This window comes from Apteryx mantelli, chromosome 3 (genome assembly GCF_036417845.1).
Source record: "Apteryx mantelli isolate bAptMan1 chromosome 3, bAptMan1.hap1, whole genome shotgun sequence".
Taxonomy (NCBI): Eukaryota; Metazoa; Chordata; class Aves; order Apterygiformes; family Apterygidae; genus Apteryx; species Apteryx mantelli.
This window is the reverse complement of record NC_089980.1, coordinates 73,584,953-73,604,489: the sequence shown is the minus strand read 5'-3', so window position 1 is coordinate 73,604,489 and position 19,537 is coordinate 73,584,953. Positions and strand designations below refer to the sequence as shown.

Sequence of the window (19,537 nt, the reverse complement as noted above, 5' to 3'; positions counted from 1 at the left end):
TTGTTGAGAAACTGTGGGAAAACCATATCTGTTGGGAATGGAGAAAAATTCTCACCTTGTTATTTCCACAGGGAAACGCCAGGCTCCGGTGTTTGATGTCTTTGAAGCATTTTTAAATACAGACAGCATCCAGGTCTTTGCCAATGCTGCCACCAGTTACATTATGTGCCTTATGAAGTTTGTCAAAGGACTGGGTAAATATTTTTATTTTTCCTTTTATTCTGTTAAGCTATGGTATGTCAAACTTGATTCTACAGAAGAAAAGAATCCTGCTACATAGTACAGAGCACAGCAGGGAGGAGAGACTGTGAAGACTTTGAGCCCAGAATGCTTTAAAAAAATCAAGATCAAGGGATTATTTCAGAAACACTTCTAATGCTATCAAGTTTTCAAGTTGCCATATCAGCAAAGATTCATCTCATTATTAAACATCTGCTTCATTTGGTCTTACTTGCACCAGGACTTGATTATATTCATTTAAAAAAAAAACCCACAAAACTGCAGAATGTTGCAGAAAGGGTCCAGAGTTGTGCGTTAGCAGCATAGATTGTCTGCAACAGAACAGAGACTGTTTTGCGTTCAATGATCAAAGCCACATGGCTCCTTCCTGCTCTTACCCACTTCAGCAGCAGTAGTGTTTGGTACAGGCAGTGCCAAAAACCTGCTGAACCTTCAGTGAGATCATGAGCATCGCAGATAACAACAGTCTATCGCCATGATTAATCTTTCCATCGTCTTACTGAGGGCAGTAGAGATCAGGAGTGTCAAGTCAAGGTGACCCGGCAAAAGGAATTGTGGTGCTTCGCCAAACTTCAGAACAAAGGCGAATGCTGTTGGGTCTTTCTGCCCCTTGTTCACATTCCCTTGCCTGCCTTGATCATTGGAATTTGACACTTTTTCTTAAGGAGAAAATTGATGCCACAGTTTATGTAAATTGCAAAATTTCTAATGGGCAGTAAAATGAGACTTTTTTTTCCTTGTGTGTATATTATTACAACGTAGGCTGAAGATCCACAGAGATATTTAGATTTGCAAGCAACTTCCTTTAATTTAAATGAAGTACCTAACTGCAGTGGGATTTGATCATTATCATTAATCCTGTCCCATTACATTATTTCACCATTAATTTCAACAGGGGCAGAATTCAACTTGTGATGACAGACCAGAATTGTAATTATTACTACTTTAATGAAAGAAATAAAATTGCATGTGCAGAACCAGTAGAGGGAACTCATGTCCCTTCACGGGACTTAAAAGCCAGTCTTATTCTTGTTTAGGTTTCTTATTCATGAGATAAGTCTGTCCCCTTTGTGGTTACAAGTCCAACAGCAAGGACTTTTTTGTGTTAAAGGTATTAGGACTGTAGGACTTTAGTACTGAAACATAGCAAATGTACTACCGTTTACATGCATTTTAAGGAAAAACAAAAGGATTCAAACTATAGTGGCTGATTTGGCCAATCTCAATAGTAGAGAAGACTATAAAATACATTATGGAGGGAATAATTAAGGGTATGGAAAATGCAAAGAAATGGAGTAAAAGAAGAATAAAGTGGGATTTAATAGCAGTGGATCATATTAATCTTGTTTTTCTTGTGAGAAGAGTAGATTATTGAGGCAGTAAAATCTTAATGCATGAAGACATTTAGTAAAGCTTCAGATTTGGCACTAAATGGGAAGTATGTGGTTAAACTTGGATAAATGGGTATGAGCCAAGAATTCTCAGTTGGGCAAAACATTGGCTGAGAGGGGAGGAAAGCAGATTGTGCTGAAGGGGAAAATACCGGAGTGAATGGAGTTATCCAGGGAGGAGGTCTGCAACAGGAGGTCTTGGAACTGATCCGCTTATTTAATATGCCTACTGAAGCTGACCTAAAAGTAGGAGTTTGCTGATGCCACAGGGTTAGAAGTACCTATGGTATTGACACACTAAATCCTGAGGATGTATCTTACAGTTGAAACTGTGATCCTCGAAATGGATCCAAGCCTGGATTAAAAACAGCGAAAGGAGATTTTGTAGTACAAAATACAAAGTCATATATTTAAGGAGTAAAAGGAAGAACTTCTGCTAGAATAAATTTCCAGGGTAGTGGAGTGCAAATGAGTAGAAAAGCCTGGATATAAACTGTGACCCATATTAATGTATCATTTTTATGAGCATCATCTAGTTACCATCTAATAAGATCAGACAAAGGATGTTTTCTGGTCTCTCTGTCCAGATATTAGGGCATAACTGAATGTAAAAGAGCTATTAATTCTGTGTGTGTTGCTTTTCTTCTGTCCCTCCTGATGCTGCCTTTCCCATCCCCAGGGGAAGCAGATTGTAAGGAGATGGGTGACTGTGTGCCAGGATCAGGATCCACATCTACAGACTTGTGCCTTCCCGCGCTTGATTACCTCAGGAGATGTTCTCAGGTACGCTGAATGATATCATACAGATACTAACGTGGCCTAGAAAACAGTGCTGACCTTTCAGGCTTTGCATCGATGATTAGATAGTTGTGTGATCACAGCAAATGTGCAGTAAGCCTAATGGTAATATCCTGCACTGCCAGATGGAAAGTGGCAGTCTGAGGGACTGTCATACTCTCCAGGCAAGCTAACAGTAGGAAAACTCAGGAAATAAAAGCACTCAGACCTGAGGAGCATGTGGGAAAAGCAGACCATAAAGAATGTAAATGTTCAAAACCTGATACTTACAGATTCAGAGTTAAATTAATTCTTACTTAAACAGTTGCTGTAAACAGTGCTGGGAATTCTGGAAGGAAAAGAGAAAAAGGGTTGAGAATTCTCTTTTTTTTTAAGGAGAGCAATGGGTTACACCCTCTGAAACACAGCAGCAGTTATCTGTACCACAAAAATATATCTGAAGCACAGGGCAAATCTCTGACAATTAGAATGCTGACATGTTTCCTGTAATCTCCATGCTCGCAGCACAGATTATTATCCAGGGTTATTAGGACATTTTTTGTCTGACTTATATGATAATGTTTTTTGTATTTCTGCAGTATCTGCAGGTCTTTGTGTTGGATCCAGGCCATGTTTTTTCTAGGTACTATACAAATGCATAACAAGGATGTTCCCATAGCAGAAAGACTTACCATCTCAAACAGAGATAACAGGTGGATTTGGTACACGGACTGGGAAAGAAGAAAAGAATAAGGCAGTATCACTCAGCAAAATAAACAGAAGACATAACACACTGTACTTGCTATCCTCACCTTAAAGCATTTAGTGAATATACGATGTATATTCTATGTATACACTATGTGTATTACATTACCCTTCCTCATCCTTACAAACCCAGTGGAAGAGAACATGTTCTCCTTTCTAAAAGAAGCCATTTTTATCTTGTTATATGTTTTAATTTATCTGTAGAAGAAGAAAAGAGATGACTTAAAAAGAAATCTTATCTGTATATGGCAAATACATGGTTTATTTTAAAAAGGCCTGCCTAAGAAATAAAGTACTGAGCTCATCTCTATTTGTAGCATTTGTCTTTCCCAAATGACAGAGGGAGCACTGCTCCTTTCCCAAAATCTATGAGGACTGTAATATTACTTTCATAGCTTTTATTTTAATTTAATTTAATTTTATGTATCTGTGTAGGATGTTACAGCCTTTGCACACTTTCCCCACATTTTTTTCTCTTTTTTTTCAGTTGTTAGCCAAAATCTATAAAATGCCCTTGAAACCCATCTTCCTCAGTGGCCGGCTGGCTAACTTGCCCCGAAGAGTGCAGGAACAATCAGCCAGCAGTGAGGATGGTATTGAGTGCATCCTTTCTGACTTTGATGATGACACTGGTAAGTGAACTGAAAGCAGTAACTGTGACTACATGTGATGACACAGAGGAATTAATCAATTGCTTTTTCCACACGTCACTGTAAATTTTGACAGTTACTGAAAGCAAACAAAGAGGGGAAAAACTTTTTATAGTTTATTGTCTCTGTTTTCTACAAATATACACAGCTTGGAAGCTAGGTATAGTAAGGTGTTTCCTGTCTCAGCAGCAGTTACAGTGTTTGCAGCCTAACTTTAAATAAACCAGTTAGCAGTATATGAGCATGTGTGTTCAGGTCATTTCACCTCCTTTATGTTGAAAGATGGAGCTCATATATGAGAAAAATACAGCCCTTTTCTTGGGAAAAGGTAATAATATTTTAATTATCCTGACCTTCATAATATAAACAGCATATATTTCTGAGAGCTAGCACAAAAATACTTTCTGGACCATGGCAGCATTAAAGGAGTGAAAAACTTTTAAGTTTGGTATGGGCAGACCTGTATTTAACAGAAAAAAAAAGTGTTGAGTTGTACGGTGTTGAATGTTTGTTTAAGGAAGTTTCTAAATTTATGTCCTGTGGTTTATTGGGCTAAATGGTGCTGTATTTCCAAAGTCCATCAAAAGCACTACAACCTCCAGAAAAACAAGCAGCACTTGTCTTCTAATTGTTTGTGTGGCATATACAGGTTGTGGATTAAACAGGCCTTTGATGGACCCCAGAACTAGCTCTGCATGGAGCCAACCAGTGCAAGAATGCAGACTTACTTACTTCTTGACTATGATGGCTTTTGGAAGTGGTACAGTTGCTTTTGAACAGCATCTGAACTATTGAGCTGTTTAGACCCAGCTGCCTCTGTGAAGTACCAGCTCCAACTATACAGAAACCAGGCTGACTCCATGCAGAGTCATTCAGATGCCTCACCAGCATAATTCTTGGTACCTCTTTCATCGAGGCTTTTCCATCACCTTGATTATCCTGCTACCCCAGATAAGGGAGGTAAAAGCTGCTCTCTGAAAAAAGCAAACTACAGGTCCTAGGACCCTCAGATTTATTCTGCTCTGCCAGGGCTTGAGAACACCATTTTGATATGAAGACTTTCCATTTTATTTTCAAAAGGATCCTACATGATATGCAGAGTTGAAAAGCTGAATATCTACTCAGAGCCTCTGAAGTATTATACCTGCCACTGCTTCCCCCAGACTACAAGAAATGAAGTTACTGTCACTATTAAACATTCCAGTAGTAAACTACCTTTGGCTTATTAAAATGTAACCATCTAGCCCTGTATTACACCACAGTTTAAGATAAGCTGTATATTTTAAGCTGTCTGTTATATAAACACACACACACACACACACACACACACAAATATATATACCTATACACATATATATGTCACAATATGTTTACATGTTGGATACGTAACCTTGATCATCTTCAGACTACCACATTTCCTCTCAGCCCATTTTAGGACTAGCCAGTTTCACAAAATTTAAAACAAAGTTTGACTTTCTTCTTTTTTTGATTTTTTTTTTGTTTTTTGTTTGTTTGTTTGTTTTTGTTTGTTTGTTTTTCTCTGTCTGGAAGTTTTAGGATGTTCGTCTGGCATGTGGGAGACCCAAGTGACTTGAAGTCTCTGCTTTGAATCAGGCTTGATACTTGATCTAAGGTCTCCTCACTTGAGGTGAGCTCTGCTCACCTACTGCTCTGGAGTGGCTCTATCAGCCTGTTTCTGGTTGCAACTACAGATGCCACCCTGCAGCAAAGAAACTTTCCTGATCTGATTCTTATCAGAACTAACCACTGAAACTTCCCCCCATTCTTATTTAGCTGATAAAGATGACAAAATAGTGCTAGGTAAACTAACTTTACAGAGACAAAACACAGTGTTTCCCCTGGCGCTCCAGTCTTGAAAGTCACTATCAAGATGGGACAAAATGTTTTACCCTACTTTGCCATGCAGCGTGCAGTGTATTTTCATAGTGTATTTGGTTCCATGCCACACCATTCATACAGATGTTTCTAAAAGATAATCAGTTCTTCCAGATTTGAAGATATCCAGATTTAGTGCTGAGTAGGTAATATTTTTTCCTTATTTAAAAGGATAATTGAAGTCTATATAGCTCTAAACAATGGTACAATACCTACTGAGCACACCCTGTGGAAGTGGTGTGAATAAAGAAATCATCGACCCAGTCAGTGAGTCACTCTGTTTTCTGTGGTTTCCAGGAAGACTCTTGCAGATGACAAATTCTATCTCTCAGTACATCTTAAACAAAGCTGCCTCACAGCTTTTTTTATTGCTCTTGGAACATAATTAACCATCAAGCATCATGCAGACACAAACTACATTAGCATGCCTACAAGTGGTAGAGAAAATGGCCTTATTAGTGAACTGAAGTAAAATCCTTTTTAGCCTAATATGGGTCTATTACCCATAGCCTTCTAAGGAGACTTATCTCAAGAACACCACTATATATTGCAGGAGTATTGCAAGTTTAATATGCAAGATCGTCGTAAGTCATTGATGATATCATGGGAAACTAGCAAGTGCGTAGTGATCTGTAAAAAATCAGATGGCAGCAGTTCCTAATTACTTTCAAAATTGTCTTGAAAATTAGCTGTATCTCATAATCTTCTAGGGGGTTGCTAATGTATTTATAAACTCTCAATACCACCTCTATCCAAATTGCTGTTCTGATAGTTGTCCATCTCTGCCAGTATTAATATTTAACACTCTTCTTTCTGTGACCACCTTGTGAGTCATTAATACTGTTCAGTTCTAGGTGCTGAATATGGCCAGTTGAATTATGGCTAGTCACCTTAAAATCGCTGTCTAAGAGCATGACCAAAGCAGGTACAAACCATTCTGGGCAAAATTTGCAATACTAGTGAGATGCGTAATATGCCCATTTAAAAAAAAAAAAAAAAAGAGAGAGGGCAGACATGCAAGGTTAAACAGACTGGACTAATGCAACTGGAAAACTAGGAAAGAGAAAAGAGACCATCCTTTCAAAAATTAGTATTGCTCTCCACCATTACACAGCAATAATGAATGTGGATGAATTAAGAGCAAGAACCCATGATCTTTAATCAATTAATTTCTTAGCCTCACTCATTTTCTGAGGGTAAGTTCCACCTGTTGTCAATGCAATATTCTCATCTGTGCCTTTTAATCTTTGTTTCCTTCCTTGTAGGCCTTATCAATGTCTGGATTATTCTGCTAGAAGAATTAACAACTGCTATATCCAACTGTCCCCGCCAGCACCAGCCTCCCACTCTGGATCTGCTCTTTGAATTGCTGAGGGATGTTGCCAAGACACCTGGTAATGAAAGGACTTGATAAAATGTGAGCTAGCAGAGCTCTGATCAACCCTCTTAGAATCCAAAATCATTTCTGTAAACTGCATTACCCATGCTGGAGCTGCACAGAGACATCCTCAGATAGAAACAGATCCTCTCAGAGCGTGGTCTGTGGTTACAGTTAGCCCATTCTTTTATGTTGACAGAAGACACCTTGTATGTTGGAGTCCTATATGCACAAATAAAGAAGTGCAGTACTCTATCAATGCCCTAGCCACGTAAAATGTTTGTATGGTATCCAGGAAATCCTAAAAGAAAGTGATATAGTCCTGTAGTCCCCCTAGGCAACACAGCAGGTAAACAGTTAGGTAAATGTTCATATACTAGCTCATAATCAAGTAAATCCAAAACTACTGCTCCTCTCTCATCCTGCAAAAAGAGTCTCAAAACCTGCTTTCTTTAGCATCACATACCCCTGGCCTCAAGCCTGGAACAACTTATCAAATTTACTTTGCATGTAGACTTTATAGGCAAAGATATGCAACCTTCACTGTGTTTTTTTGTTTTGTTTTGTTTTTTTTAAGGCCCAGGATTTGGCATTTATGCAGTTGTACATCTTCTTCTTCCTACAATGTCCCTTTGGCTCCATCGCAGTCATGGTGACCATTCTTACTGGGATGTGGCATCTGCTAATTTCAAGCATGCCATTGGCCTTTCCTGTGAACTAGTAGTGGAGCACATTCAAAGTTTCATACACTCAGGTATGTCATCTCACTATCACTTCTAATGACAGTCATCAGTGGCATGTTACTGAATAGCTACTAGGGGAGATGGTTTCACTGCTTTTTGGTTGCTCAAGCATTTGAAGAGGAGGGTTGAGAATTTTCATTTGGTGCTTTTTTTACTGGGTTTAGAGGGGTTTAAAATCATGAAAAAATGTAGCTTGGAAAGGATCTATGAATGTTTTTTAGTCCATTCTCCTATTCATATATATTATACTTTCCAAAAGAATGTTAGTAGGACTTTGATGGTAAAGAACTAGAGTAGTCAGAAACAGAAATGAACAGAACTTCTCCAGTATCATTTAAGAGCAAACATTTTATAATGTTAACCTCAAAAGGACTGTTCTCATTTCAGTTTGATGTACATTTCAAAACTGACCCATAGCGATAGCTGCATAAAAAGAGTTGTTTTAGCAAAGTCTCTGGATAGCAATAAGTGTAGCAAGAATGTTTGTCTCTAAATATTAATGCAAAGGCAATAATGTTAAAACCAGTCCTTGTCTTTTCCTTATAGATATTGGTTATGAAAATATGATCAATACTATGCTAAAAGATCTTTTCAAGTTGCTGGTGGCCTGTGTAGCAGAACCAACAGAAATAATTTCCAGAGTTGGCTGCTCTTGTATCAGGTAACAATCTCTTTACTCTGTTAGCATATTCAAAGCAGATGTCTTTACATCTCAAATCTTTGAAGAACTTGTGGACTGATTAAGTTGTCTAACATTTCAAAAGAAGTCTGCAATATATCTGCCTCTTGTTATTTGAATGCTGAATTTTAGACTTACCAGCCTTTTCTCGCTGTTTTCTGTCAGCTTTAGAAGCTGTAATTTTAGGAACTCCTCTGTGTATCATTCCCATAAAAAGCATTTGTACATTACCTATATACAGTTAGCAAATAATTAATCCTTAGGAAAAATAAGCAAGGAGCTTTCTGTTGGAATTCATAGGTGTTTAGTTGTAATTAATCCCTTTCACAGTGTCACGGGGGTGAAGTGGGGGGAGAGAAGGTTATTGGTTATTAGTTAACAGATTTATTGAAGATGGTCATACAGTGTAGTCATAGCAAGCAAATCTTACTGCCCATTTGTTAGTGCCCGAGTCTCGGTTTCTTACCACTCCAACGGTTTCTTGTCAGAGGTTCTCTTAACTCCAGGGGAGTAACCTTGAGAGGCATCCCAGCTCAAGGGGAGATTCACCACCGCGCAGCCTGCTGCTGTGCAGGAGAGCTCAATGGGCTCTAGGCTGCAGCGCTATTTATGGGCACGGAGTTTGACTCATGGTCCTATAATATTTGGTGTGGAGATATACCCTTTTTGCTGATCTCATGTTGTGTTGGGGAAAATATACCTTTTTGCTGATCTCATGCCCATTTCTGGCCTCACCAGTTGCAACCAGTATCACCTAGTTCGTCCTGGTCAGCCCTGGACACAGTCAGTTATTTGCGGTCAGCTGGGGCCTGAGATAAGGTGTTTGTGTGGGGGGGGGATAGTTGTGCTTCACGACACTTTGGGCCTGAGATGGGGAGGGTAGTTGCACTCTGCCACACTTTGGGCCTGAGATGTGTGTGTGTGTGTGCGCGCGCGCGGGGGGTAGTTGCGTTCCGTCACACACAGTCTTCAGGTTGTTTTTACAGTCACAGTCAAAATAAGTACTGCATTATACTTCTACAATGTTTGGCTCTTTTCCTGGAGAGATGATACTTAGAAAAAGAAAAAAAATCTGTCAAAAAATAGTGTAATTACAGAAAAGGGGTCAGAGTAACAACTGGCAAATCTGAGGAGACAGGAGATAGGTACTGAGTGGCCTCTTCTTCTTCTGTTTTCAACCTTCTCCCATTACAAATGAGAACTGTCTAGCTCTTTCTTGAATGTGATAATGTTTTTCTGTATCCTTGCTTGCAGGTATGTGTTAGTGACAGCAGGACCTGTTTTTACTGAAGAGATGTGGAGGCTTGCATGTTGTGCCTTGCAGGATGCATTCTCTGCCACTCTGGAGCCAGTAAAGGTAAATTGCCTTTCTGCTGAGATTCAAAATGTAACCACATTGATTAGACTCACTAACATTTGACAAGTTGCCTCTTTTTTTTTTTTTTTTTTTTTAAGACAAGCTTTGTTTACACAGCCAGGAAAAAGAGCTTAAGGAATATGTGGTATTTTTTATTATTTTGTCAATTCACTTACAACGAAAGGTGTTGCATCAACAACAGAGACTGAAATCTGTTTTTCTAAACATGTACAGACAGCACTAGTCACTAACAGTCCAGACTTTCAAGTTGTCCTGTCAGCATGAAATCAGGAGAGTTAAGTAGGTGAAAACTTAGCTTTTGATCCAGTTCTCCCTCTGGATTGACTAAAGCTAGATGGAAAATCAACAGCTGCTTACTTGATCATGTTACTGCATATTCTATATAGATTATCTCTCAACTCTTCTCATATCTTTCTCATAATAAAAAATCCTGTTAATTCATCACAGGCTGGACTATCTAAGAGTTGTAATGCACTTGCATCAAATGCTAAATAGCTGGAGGCAGGCTGATGATAATGAGACAGATCATTTTGAATCTTGTAATACATGTGAACAGGATGGACAACTCTACAGTTGCTGACTTAATTTAACGCACAGTGAAAGTCTGATGTTGTGTCTCTCTATAGAACCTGTTGGGCTATTTCCACAGTGGTTCTGAAAGCTTTAGTGGAGATGCCTGTGAAGTGAAGGTGGCAGCCCCCTCCCTCTCACCAAGTGCTGAAGCTGAATACTGGAGAATCAGAGCCATGGCACAGCAGGTACTGACTGCTTTTCGGGGAAGGCCAGAGCAGCTTCCCTCCTTGTTAGTACTGTATACAAGGAGCTAAACAAACTTTGGGCTTCTCCTTATGAAAGTTCTTGGGAATAACAAATAAGGGGTCTGAAGAAAGTGTCCTTCCACAGCAACATTGTTACTGGCAGCTAAGAAAACTGCTCCCCTGCCACTTCCCCATGGAGGCCTTGTGCAGCTCAATAAAAAGTAGCACTTTCTGGTTGATATTTTTTTGTACCTTGCCCTCTAGCTGACAAGGCAACACCTGTACATCTTGCCCACAGCCTTCCTCACAAACCCTATGTGCAAGTCTGAGCAGATTTCCTCGTCACCAGACTAACATTTTTTTGTCTAATGGTAGTAGTAAGAAAAAGTAATAAACTAGAAAAATCTTTAAAAGTGCCACCCTGTAAAGTTGGAATTAGGCCTGACTGGGGGAGGGGGAAAATACGAATGTGTTACCTGATCAGACTGATTTTAAGCCCATTGAGTAATATAGCTTAAAAAGAAATAGGCAACACTAGCATACATCAGCAGAGATATTTCTGATAGAGAAAGGGAAGTATTAGTGTCACTGTGAGTCCTCATCTAGAATATCATACGTTTCTGATTATTCAAGAAAGGTAAATTTGAAGGGCAAAAAATGCACTAGAACAGAGACTGGTAGGAAACTAGAAAGACTAGGTTTGCTCAGCCTATCAAAGCAGGGTTTGAGGGGAAATGCAGTCTTATGTAAATACTTGGGTATAGATGGCAGAGAAGGAAAAGAGTTACTGAAAACTAGAAGATAATCTTGGCATTGAACAACTGATATAAAACTGACCACTAACTCCTAATCAGCAAAGCAAGCCCTGAGATGACTTTCTCAGGGTTCTTTTGACACTGTATTATGAACTGCAGTGGAGGTTGGTCAGTTTATGAAAATGGTTATATAAAACAAATTCCTTGAAATCCAGCAAGTCTGATGACCCACAGCATACCTTAAAACTGTGAATACTATGTGACCATTTCAGCATGGGAAAGTGGTTGGATTAAAAGAGCCAATAAATGTTTGATGTCAGTTTCTGACTTGATTAATCGTACCCTGATGCTGCTCGAAAATCCCAGAGATACAAACCAGGATTTGTGAACACCTCAGTGAAATCCTTCTCAGTGGGGATTTGACACAACTACTAAGTTAGAAAAAAAAAAAGCCGTAGCAACGGAGAGTTGTTTCCCCATTTGCCTCTCAAATAATTGCAAGTTAGGTATCTGCTGTCTCTTTGTGGCTGAAAATAATCCTTCCAACAACCAACCTTTCTAGGTAGAACAGGCTAACTACGCTAACAGCTCCTTGTCTCCACTATACATGATATTTTCAGATAGTAGCATAAAGTCATCAGAAAGCTTGTTTTGACATTTGATATTATGACTTATACAAGTTCAAAGAAAGAGATGTCTGTCCTTCCCGCTGTGTTCTATTGGGTGTCTGGAGGTAGTCCAGAGTGCTGAGGCTGTTTACCAAAGCAGCATGCTCCCAGGAAGGTTTGCCTGGAGATACCTTAATTCCCTCTGGCACTGTAAATTAAGCCATCGTAACAGATTTTCCACAGAAATCCTATTGTTGGGCCCTGCTTAGGATTCGGTGCAAGTGCTAACCTGATTGTTCTCTGTGCTGTGATGTTTTCCAGGTCTTCATGTTGGAAACCCAGTGCTCCCCAAAGACTCCTAGCAACAAGGAAGGGTTTGAACATGCCCAGTCTTGTGTGCTCATCATTGACCTGCCGCCAGATAAGAAACCAAATGGTCATACCCAGAGAAGGTAAAATATCTTCCCAGGAAAATGCTGTGTAGTTAAAAGCAAGATAAAAACACTGTTAGGCTGACATAGATGCGAACAGAGCATGGCAAACCATGTCTCTCTACAGGTTTCACCATAAAAATGGAATATACAGATCAAATAAAATTGTGACATAGGAGACATCAGTTTACCTACCCTCTGCTGTCCAGATGTTCCCATGATCATGCACTGGTGAACAGGCATGTTCAAGAGCTATTCCAGTTACAGACAGGCCATTTCTACACACTGTTATCTGTGTCATGGTCCATAATGTGGACAAATACCTGAAGGATACATAGGGTCACACAAAGCCTTTGAGTAAAGGAAATACAGATGAAATTAAGAAAACAATTTTTCATAGGAAATATCAGGAAAATCTTTCCAATATTGATATTCTTTTCTTTAAGAAGTATAGTACAAATATCATTTTAAAGAAAGCTTTGGAAGTACTGTTACGTTTGGAATGATATCTGGCAAATGAAATAATGTCTGCTTCAATAATGGTGTTTTAAATTCGGTATTACTAAGAAGGTAGGAAAAGTTAAAAGGTAAAACAGAGCAGTATAAATTGAAGAGGCCACATCCAAAGCTATAAAATCGTCAAGATACTGACCTAGGGAACTTTCTTTTTGCTTGATATTTATTTATTTTTATGGAAATCCTTCTCTGTGTTACCACCTCAGAAGCCCATGTGTTTGCATGACACTTAATCTGATCCTGTCAAAGGACATTTCTTTTTGCTTACACTTGGTTGTTTGACCAACTACGATAACAACATGAACAGAGCCAAGAATTGGAGTTCTGCATTCAGGGCTTGTTTTTGTATTGCAAGGTATGTAATACAGGGCATTAAATGATCTTTTATTAGATACCAAACCTGCTTCTGTACCACTTTAGGTCTCCTCATTCAAAGTTAAATATTGCATGCAAGAAGGAGCCAGAATTTTGTGGTCCTTTTTGGATGGACAGGAAGAAAAACCATGCAAGAAGTCTCACTTCTTATACAGCTGTGCAGAAGTTTCCCCCAAGAGCAAGTGCTCTGTTGTCCTGCTTTCAGAGAACAGGCTCCTGAACAGGGGCTAGGAAAGGCTGGGATCCCAGTGTCATCCTTTCCTTCTTGGTGGGAAAAAATCTGCTCTGTCCTAAAGGTTCACAGATCTCCTTTGTTATAATGAATGCAAAGCAAAAGACTGGAATACTCTCCTCCATGGCACATATGCCATGAAGTTGAACAGGCTGCATTTATAAAGGTAGCATGGGTCATGTTTTTCTTTAAACAAATGAAGAAAGCGTGCTTGCAATTAATAGAAACTCTGAATGCTCTAACAGTGCTGTTCTTGCTCTTTGTCTAAACAACTGAAAAAAGTGTACTTGCTGATAGGGAAATGTTTCCCCAACAACATTCATATTTTACAGAAACAAGGCTCAGAATTTGACTGTGCAACTGTTTTTAATATTATTTGCTACAGCAGTGCAGCACTGCATGCCAGGCTTGCATGCTAATAACTGTAGCCTTTAAAAGGGGCTTGCTTTAACGCTAGTGGTGTTTCACTTTTCCCTTTTTGCTTTTGTTTCCTTAATGCTGCATCGTTTCACAGGAAGCTGGGGTAAGGAAGCTTTTCTTCTTCCTACAACATAATCATATTTTCAGTTTCAAACTACAGGCAAAATAAGAAAATACTATCCTTAACCAGCACTAGCATCATGCATTTTCACCTATAGTTCCTTGCTAGTTTCTTTTGGAATTGAGCAGTACTTTAAACTGTTTTTGTAAATTGCCTTTATGGCTATTACAAGGAAAGCAGATCTCACCCATTGTGATCCTGCTTTTGGAACAGGATTAGTCTCTTAAAATCAATGCAAGCACTCATTTAACTTTATGCATGCTCTTAAGTGGTTTTCTGAGTCACGGCCTCTAATGATTTTTACATCAGACATCCCCAGTAAAAAGCTCCAGCATAAGTATTAATCATCAAGTTTTTAACATTGTCAGCAATTAAGACTATAAGTTTTACTGATGTATTGGCACTGACAGCTAGTGTCATGGTAAGTGAACTGGCATAGATAAGTGCAGGACTTTTTTTTTTTTTTTTTTTTTAATCTGGACCATTTGTGTGGTTTTAGAAGTCAGTTAGCATAAGGCAAAATTGTGAGCTAAAAATACCTTTTCTTCTGGATTTTTTTTAGTAAATATCAGTGTTGCAGTCTCAAAATTGATTTTCAACAGAATTTCTCAGAAGAAATCCAGAAAAAAAATTAAACATTGTTTTAGCACTTTAAACAACTTTCAAAAGTGTTTTCAATAAAAGTAGAATTTTTGCTACAAAAAAATTAAATGCCTACAACTGAACATCTCATGTTCGTGAAGGTTTACTTTCATTTAAACCTAAAACTTCAGTATTGCAAGCAAGCTGAAAAGTCTCTTCCTCACTTGGTAGTAGTGCTGATTAAAATCTGTGACCTATCATAGTTCCCTAGAATCAAAACAAGTATTACTATGTGTACCAGAGCATCTGCTCCACTTATCACAACTGTAATTTTATGATTTTTTTTAAATGCCTAGAGATAAGTTTCACAGTTTGTAATTTTTAATCCATGAGATACCAGTGTCTTGCTTTAATAACAATCCTGTCCACTCCTCCTTCCTAGCCTCCCTGCCTGTAAGTCTCTCAATATTACTTACTAGTGAATTGCCTTAAAACCTTGGCTGGGGGAATTTGACATTCCTGGGTTCCGTGTACAAATCAGAAGTCAGTGAGATCTAGAACAATTAGCAAAAAATCTCTTAACAGGAGCAGGGCTAAGATCACCCAATATCACATGTGAGAAACAGTGTTAGGAATAGGTATTTCCACAGTAGGATCTCAGTCTTCAAGCTCAAGTCTCAACAGAAACAATGAAGTATGCCTTCATCAAGACTTTAGCTTCTTTGCATGCTCCATTGCATTGCTGGTGTTTTTGTACATGGATTTTATTTGGTTGGTTCATTGGAGTTTTGTATTTTAGTTTTAAGAGATGCCACTGATGTTATTGGAAATGGAAACCAAGTGGTACACCAGCTTAGACCTCAATAGGAAGGTTAAGGTTTGCTGAAAAGGCACTGGAGGAGTTTCAGGGATGTTTCAACACAGCCAAAGTTTAGCAACAAAAAAAGAAAATATAGTCAGGGATCGATGGCAGAAGTGCTGCATAACTTGTGTGTTAACAAATTTCTCAATTACAACAGTCTGAAATATTGAGAGTGCATGCATCTGCCATGAAACTGAAAGAATATTTAATCTCTCCATGTCTGACATCTCTGGAGAAGAGGAATAGAATTATTATAGAACTTGGTTTTCATAACTCCTCTGCTCAAGTTCCATTAGTGTGCTTGCTGTGGAGAGTTATCTTTTCTTAACTCATAGAAGTGTCTTCCCACATAGGAAAGTATTTGAAGGAGTAGCCCAAGGACTTTGTCTTCCTCTACTTTTTTGAAACAGGGCTGGAAAAATTGGGCCTTTCTTGTGCTATCTTGCATGTGAGATTCTAAAATATGAAGTATTCTTACACTTCTGGTATAATCACAACATTTTTTTTCCTTCCCATGCTTGGTTTATCAAGTATTCCTTTCAGAACAATAGTAGTGAGCTTGCTGTCCCACCAAGTACTACTCCAGAATTTATATGACATCTTACTGGAAGAATTTGCGAAAGGCCCCTCTCACTTGGAGGAGAAAATGACAATACAAGTACCAGAAAACAAGTTGGCTGGTTTTCTGAGGTACATCTCCATGCAAAACTTGGCTGTCATCTTTGACTTACTGCTGGACTCATATCGAACAGCCAGAGAGTTTGACACCAGACCTGGGTTAAAATGTTTGCTGAAAAAAGTGTCTGGCATTAGTGGAGCTGCCAACTTGTATCGCCAGTCAGCAATGAGCTTCAACATCTACTTCCATGCTTTGGTTTGTGCAATCCTGATGAATCAGGAGAACATCACTGCAGACCAAGTGAAGAAGATCCTGTTTGAAGATGATGAGAGAAGCACAGACTCCTCACAGCAGTGTTCTTCAGAAGATGAAGACATTTTTGAAGAAACTGCCCAAGTTAGTCCTCCCCGAGGGAAGGAGAAGAGACAATGGAGGGCTCGAATACCATCTCTGAGTGTACAACCTGTCAGCAATGCGGACTGGGGCTGGCTAATCAAGCGGCTTCATAAGCTCTGCGTGGAACTGTGCAACAACTACATCCAGATGCATCTGGATCTGGAGAATAATATAGAGGAGCCTCCAGTGTTCAAGGGTGACCCTTTCTTCATTTTACCATCCTTTCACTCAGAAGCCTCCACCCCATCAACAGGAGGGCAGTCTGGGAAAGACACACCCTCTGAAGATGACAGGAGTCAAATCAGGGACCAGCTGGGAGACATCCTGACACCCAGAAGAGGGAGTGGAGAAATGCTGCTGCTACCCCCACCCCTAAGTCCTAAACCAGAGAAAAAAGAGCAAACCAGGAAAAAAGAATGGTGGGAAAGCGCTGGCAACAAGATCTACACCATAGCCACTGACAAAACTATCTCCAAGCTCATGACTGAATACAAGAAAAGAAAACAGCAACAGGCCATGACATCCTTCACCAAAGAGGGCAAAGTGGAAAAGAAAGGGGAGTTCCTGGGCTCAAGAGGGCAGGATTCACCCATACTCCAACGGCCACAACATCTTATAGACCAGGGTCAAATGAGGCATTCCTTCAGTGCTGGCCCAGAGATCCTGAGACAAGAGAAGCGACCACGCTCTGGATCCACAGTCAGTTCCCTGAATATATCTATTCGAGATGCTGAGGCCCAGATACAGGTAGGACACACTTGTACAATAGTAATAATAATTTAAAAGATACTTCTAAATGTTTTTCTATTTCTTTTATTAGAATGATTATAATCTCTTTGTTAAAACATTCCCCTCATGATCAAGACTGAATATTTCCAGAAGCTGGCACTGATAAAAGCCTAAGTCTGTCATATTAAAAAACAGCCTTCAGCAAAGCGTTATGAGGCACATACCAGTACAGCTTTGAAGAGTGCTTCTGTGACTGGAGCCAAAGCTGCATTTTTCTAAGAACTAACAACCTACAGTGACACTGATTGCTTACTGTTAAGGGCTCTATCCCACTTAAGCCTTTTGAAAACATGAGGGTGCTTGTCACAATGCTCTTGTATTTAAGTTTTCTGTTAATGCTATAGCAGAAATATTGGATTCTGTTGCTAAACAGACTTGATACTTGAATGTCCAAGTGAACAAATCGGTGAAAGCATCAAACTTTGAAATCTTTGTTCACTGTGGGATAAGTAATAGACAGAGGAAGATGAGCATGATACCTGCAATATAAAGTCAGACAGTGACTTAAAGTACTGAATGTGAACTAGAAAGGTGCAATAAAAATAAAATGAATATGCCAGCATTACTCTGTCCTGAGTCTGTAACAACAAGATGTCTTAATATCTTTATTTAGGCATGGACCAACATGGTGTTGACAGTTCTCAACCAGATTCAGGCCCTGCCAGACCAAACATTCACAGCCCTCCAGCCAGCCGTGTTCCCCTGTATCAGTCAGCTGACTTGCCATGTGACAGATATCCGCGTCCGCCAGGCCGTGCGGGAATGGCTGGGAAGAGTGGGCCGGGTTTACGATATCATCATTTAAATTAGCTGTGCTCTGTTGCAAAGGGAAGAAGACATCAAAAGTATACAGCAAAGAAGTATCTGGGGTTCATTAATTGCCTAGTTGTTGGTGATAAATTATGAAACAATGAGCTTGTCAACGTATATCCTCTATCTACGTGAGACTGTGTCCATCACTCACACTAACACAGAAGGTGAAGCAGGATTGTTCATGGGGTTTTGCGGTGGCCCCAGAACCCAGAAACTGCAGGTAAAACAGGCTGGTTCCTAATGTAATACAGTTCAGTAGCCTTCATTTTAATTTGAATTTGTAATAGTGGGAGCCACATTAAACTGCAGGTGAAGTTTCACATTTGCACTTAGCTGTGGATGCAACTGTTTTCTTGCCTTTTGACATCCAGATAAAGGTGAGGCTATAGCAGAAGTAAAAAACATTACACTTGCCTAGGGTAAATTTTTCCCCTCAGAAATTAGCATGAGAGAGGAAATCCAAATAAAGGTTATTGTAATAACTATATGCCTTGCTCACTAGAGAAAGTGGAAATTCATTTTGCTCTGAGAAGAGCCTTTGAAGTCTGGTCACACAGAGGGTGGCCAGTGAGCTACTAATGAAATATCCCAGGTCTAAAACTGGTGAACCAAGCACAGGCTATTCACCCTTTTTTTGCCCTTGTGGAGTATTGCTTGAAGAAAAATGGCACTATCAAGCTTTCCTCTCTACAACACTACCCTGGCTGCCTGTTCAGCTATGCTTACAGCTGATCATCTTTCCATGTGTGTATAATTCCACCTGAGAGCAACAGGGAAGTTTTGTTTTGCTGTTCCCTGTGAAGCTGAGGGAAAGGCACACCAGCGAGCAAAGCTACAGCCAGGCCACGTGCCTATATCCAGAGTTCAACTAAACAGAAGGGAAATTAAGTGTTCCAGTTCAAGCAACACTACCACTAAGTTGGCTTATGCTTTTACTGGAAACATTTACTTTTGCCCATGTAGGGCTTTTGTAGCCAGGAGGCCCCTCATCACCTACACTAAACTTAGCCCAGCACTCCACACTGAGCTGAGTCAAGATTAAAACCAGTCTGAGAAGAAGGTATCTATCTTTCCTGTTTCTCTCTGAGTTCTGGCCCGCTGCTGTAAATAGAGGGGGGCGGATCCTCATGTAGGTGTCATGTAGGTGTATCTCCCTCTGTGCAACACTTTGATGAGGGCTGCTACAGTTTGCTGGTAGACACTCTGCTTTTAAATGTGAGGGGGAGAAGGGGAAGGATTGACTAATATTGTCAAATATGTAGGGGACACTAATCACACTAGATAGAGTGAAGGTTACTTTGCCACACAAATTATGTCACAGCCCCAACCCCAGGATATTCCATCTCATACTCCCATACTAAAC

At 39.6% G+C, this 19,537-nt stretch overlaps 1 protein-coding gene across 1 annotated transcript in view; it reads left to right on the top strand.

Annotated features, from left to right (window-relative positions):
* Window positions 1-18,623, top strand: part of ARFGEF3 (ARFGEF family member 3) — a 94,759-nt gene extending 76,136 nt beyond the window's left edge. The window contains exons 26-37 of the mRNA XM_067294772.1: window positions 72-194; window positions 2,311-2,414; window positions 3,661-3,805; window positions 6,985-7,113; window positions 7,675-7,851; window positions 8,387-8,501; window positions 9,774-9,876; window positions 10,524-10,655; window positions 12,340-12,470; window positions 14,087-14,095; window positions 16,089-17,319; window positions 17,975-18,623. Of these exons, the coding sequence (XP_067150873.1) occupies window positions 72-194; window positions 2,311-2,414; window positions 3,661-3,805; window positions 6,985-7,113; window positions 7,675-7,851; window positions 8,387-8,501; window positions 9,774-9,876; window positions 10,524-10,655; window positions 12,340-12,470; window positions 14,087-14,095; window positions 16,089-17,319; window positions 17,975-18,166 (2,591 nt within the window). The 3' untranslated portion in view covers window positions 18,167-18,623. The remainder of the gene's footprint in view (window positions 1-71; window positions 195-2,310; window positions 2,415-3,660; window positions 3,806-6,984; window positions 7,114-7,674; window positions 7,852-8,386; window positions 8,502-9,773; window positions 9,877-10,523; window positions 10,656-12,339; window positions 12,471-14,086; window positions 14,096-16,088; window positions 17,320-17,974) is intronic.
* The last annotated feature ends 914 nt before the right edge of the window (window positions 18,624-19,537 follow it).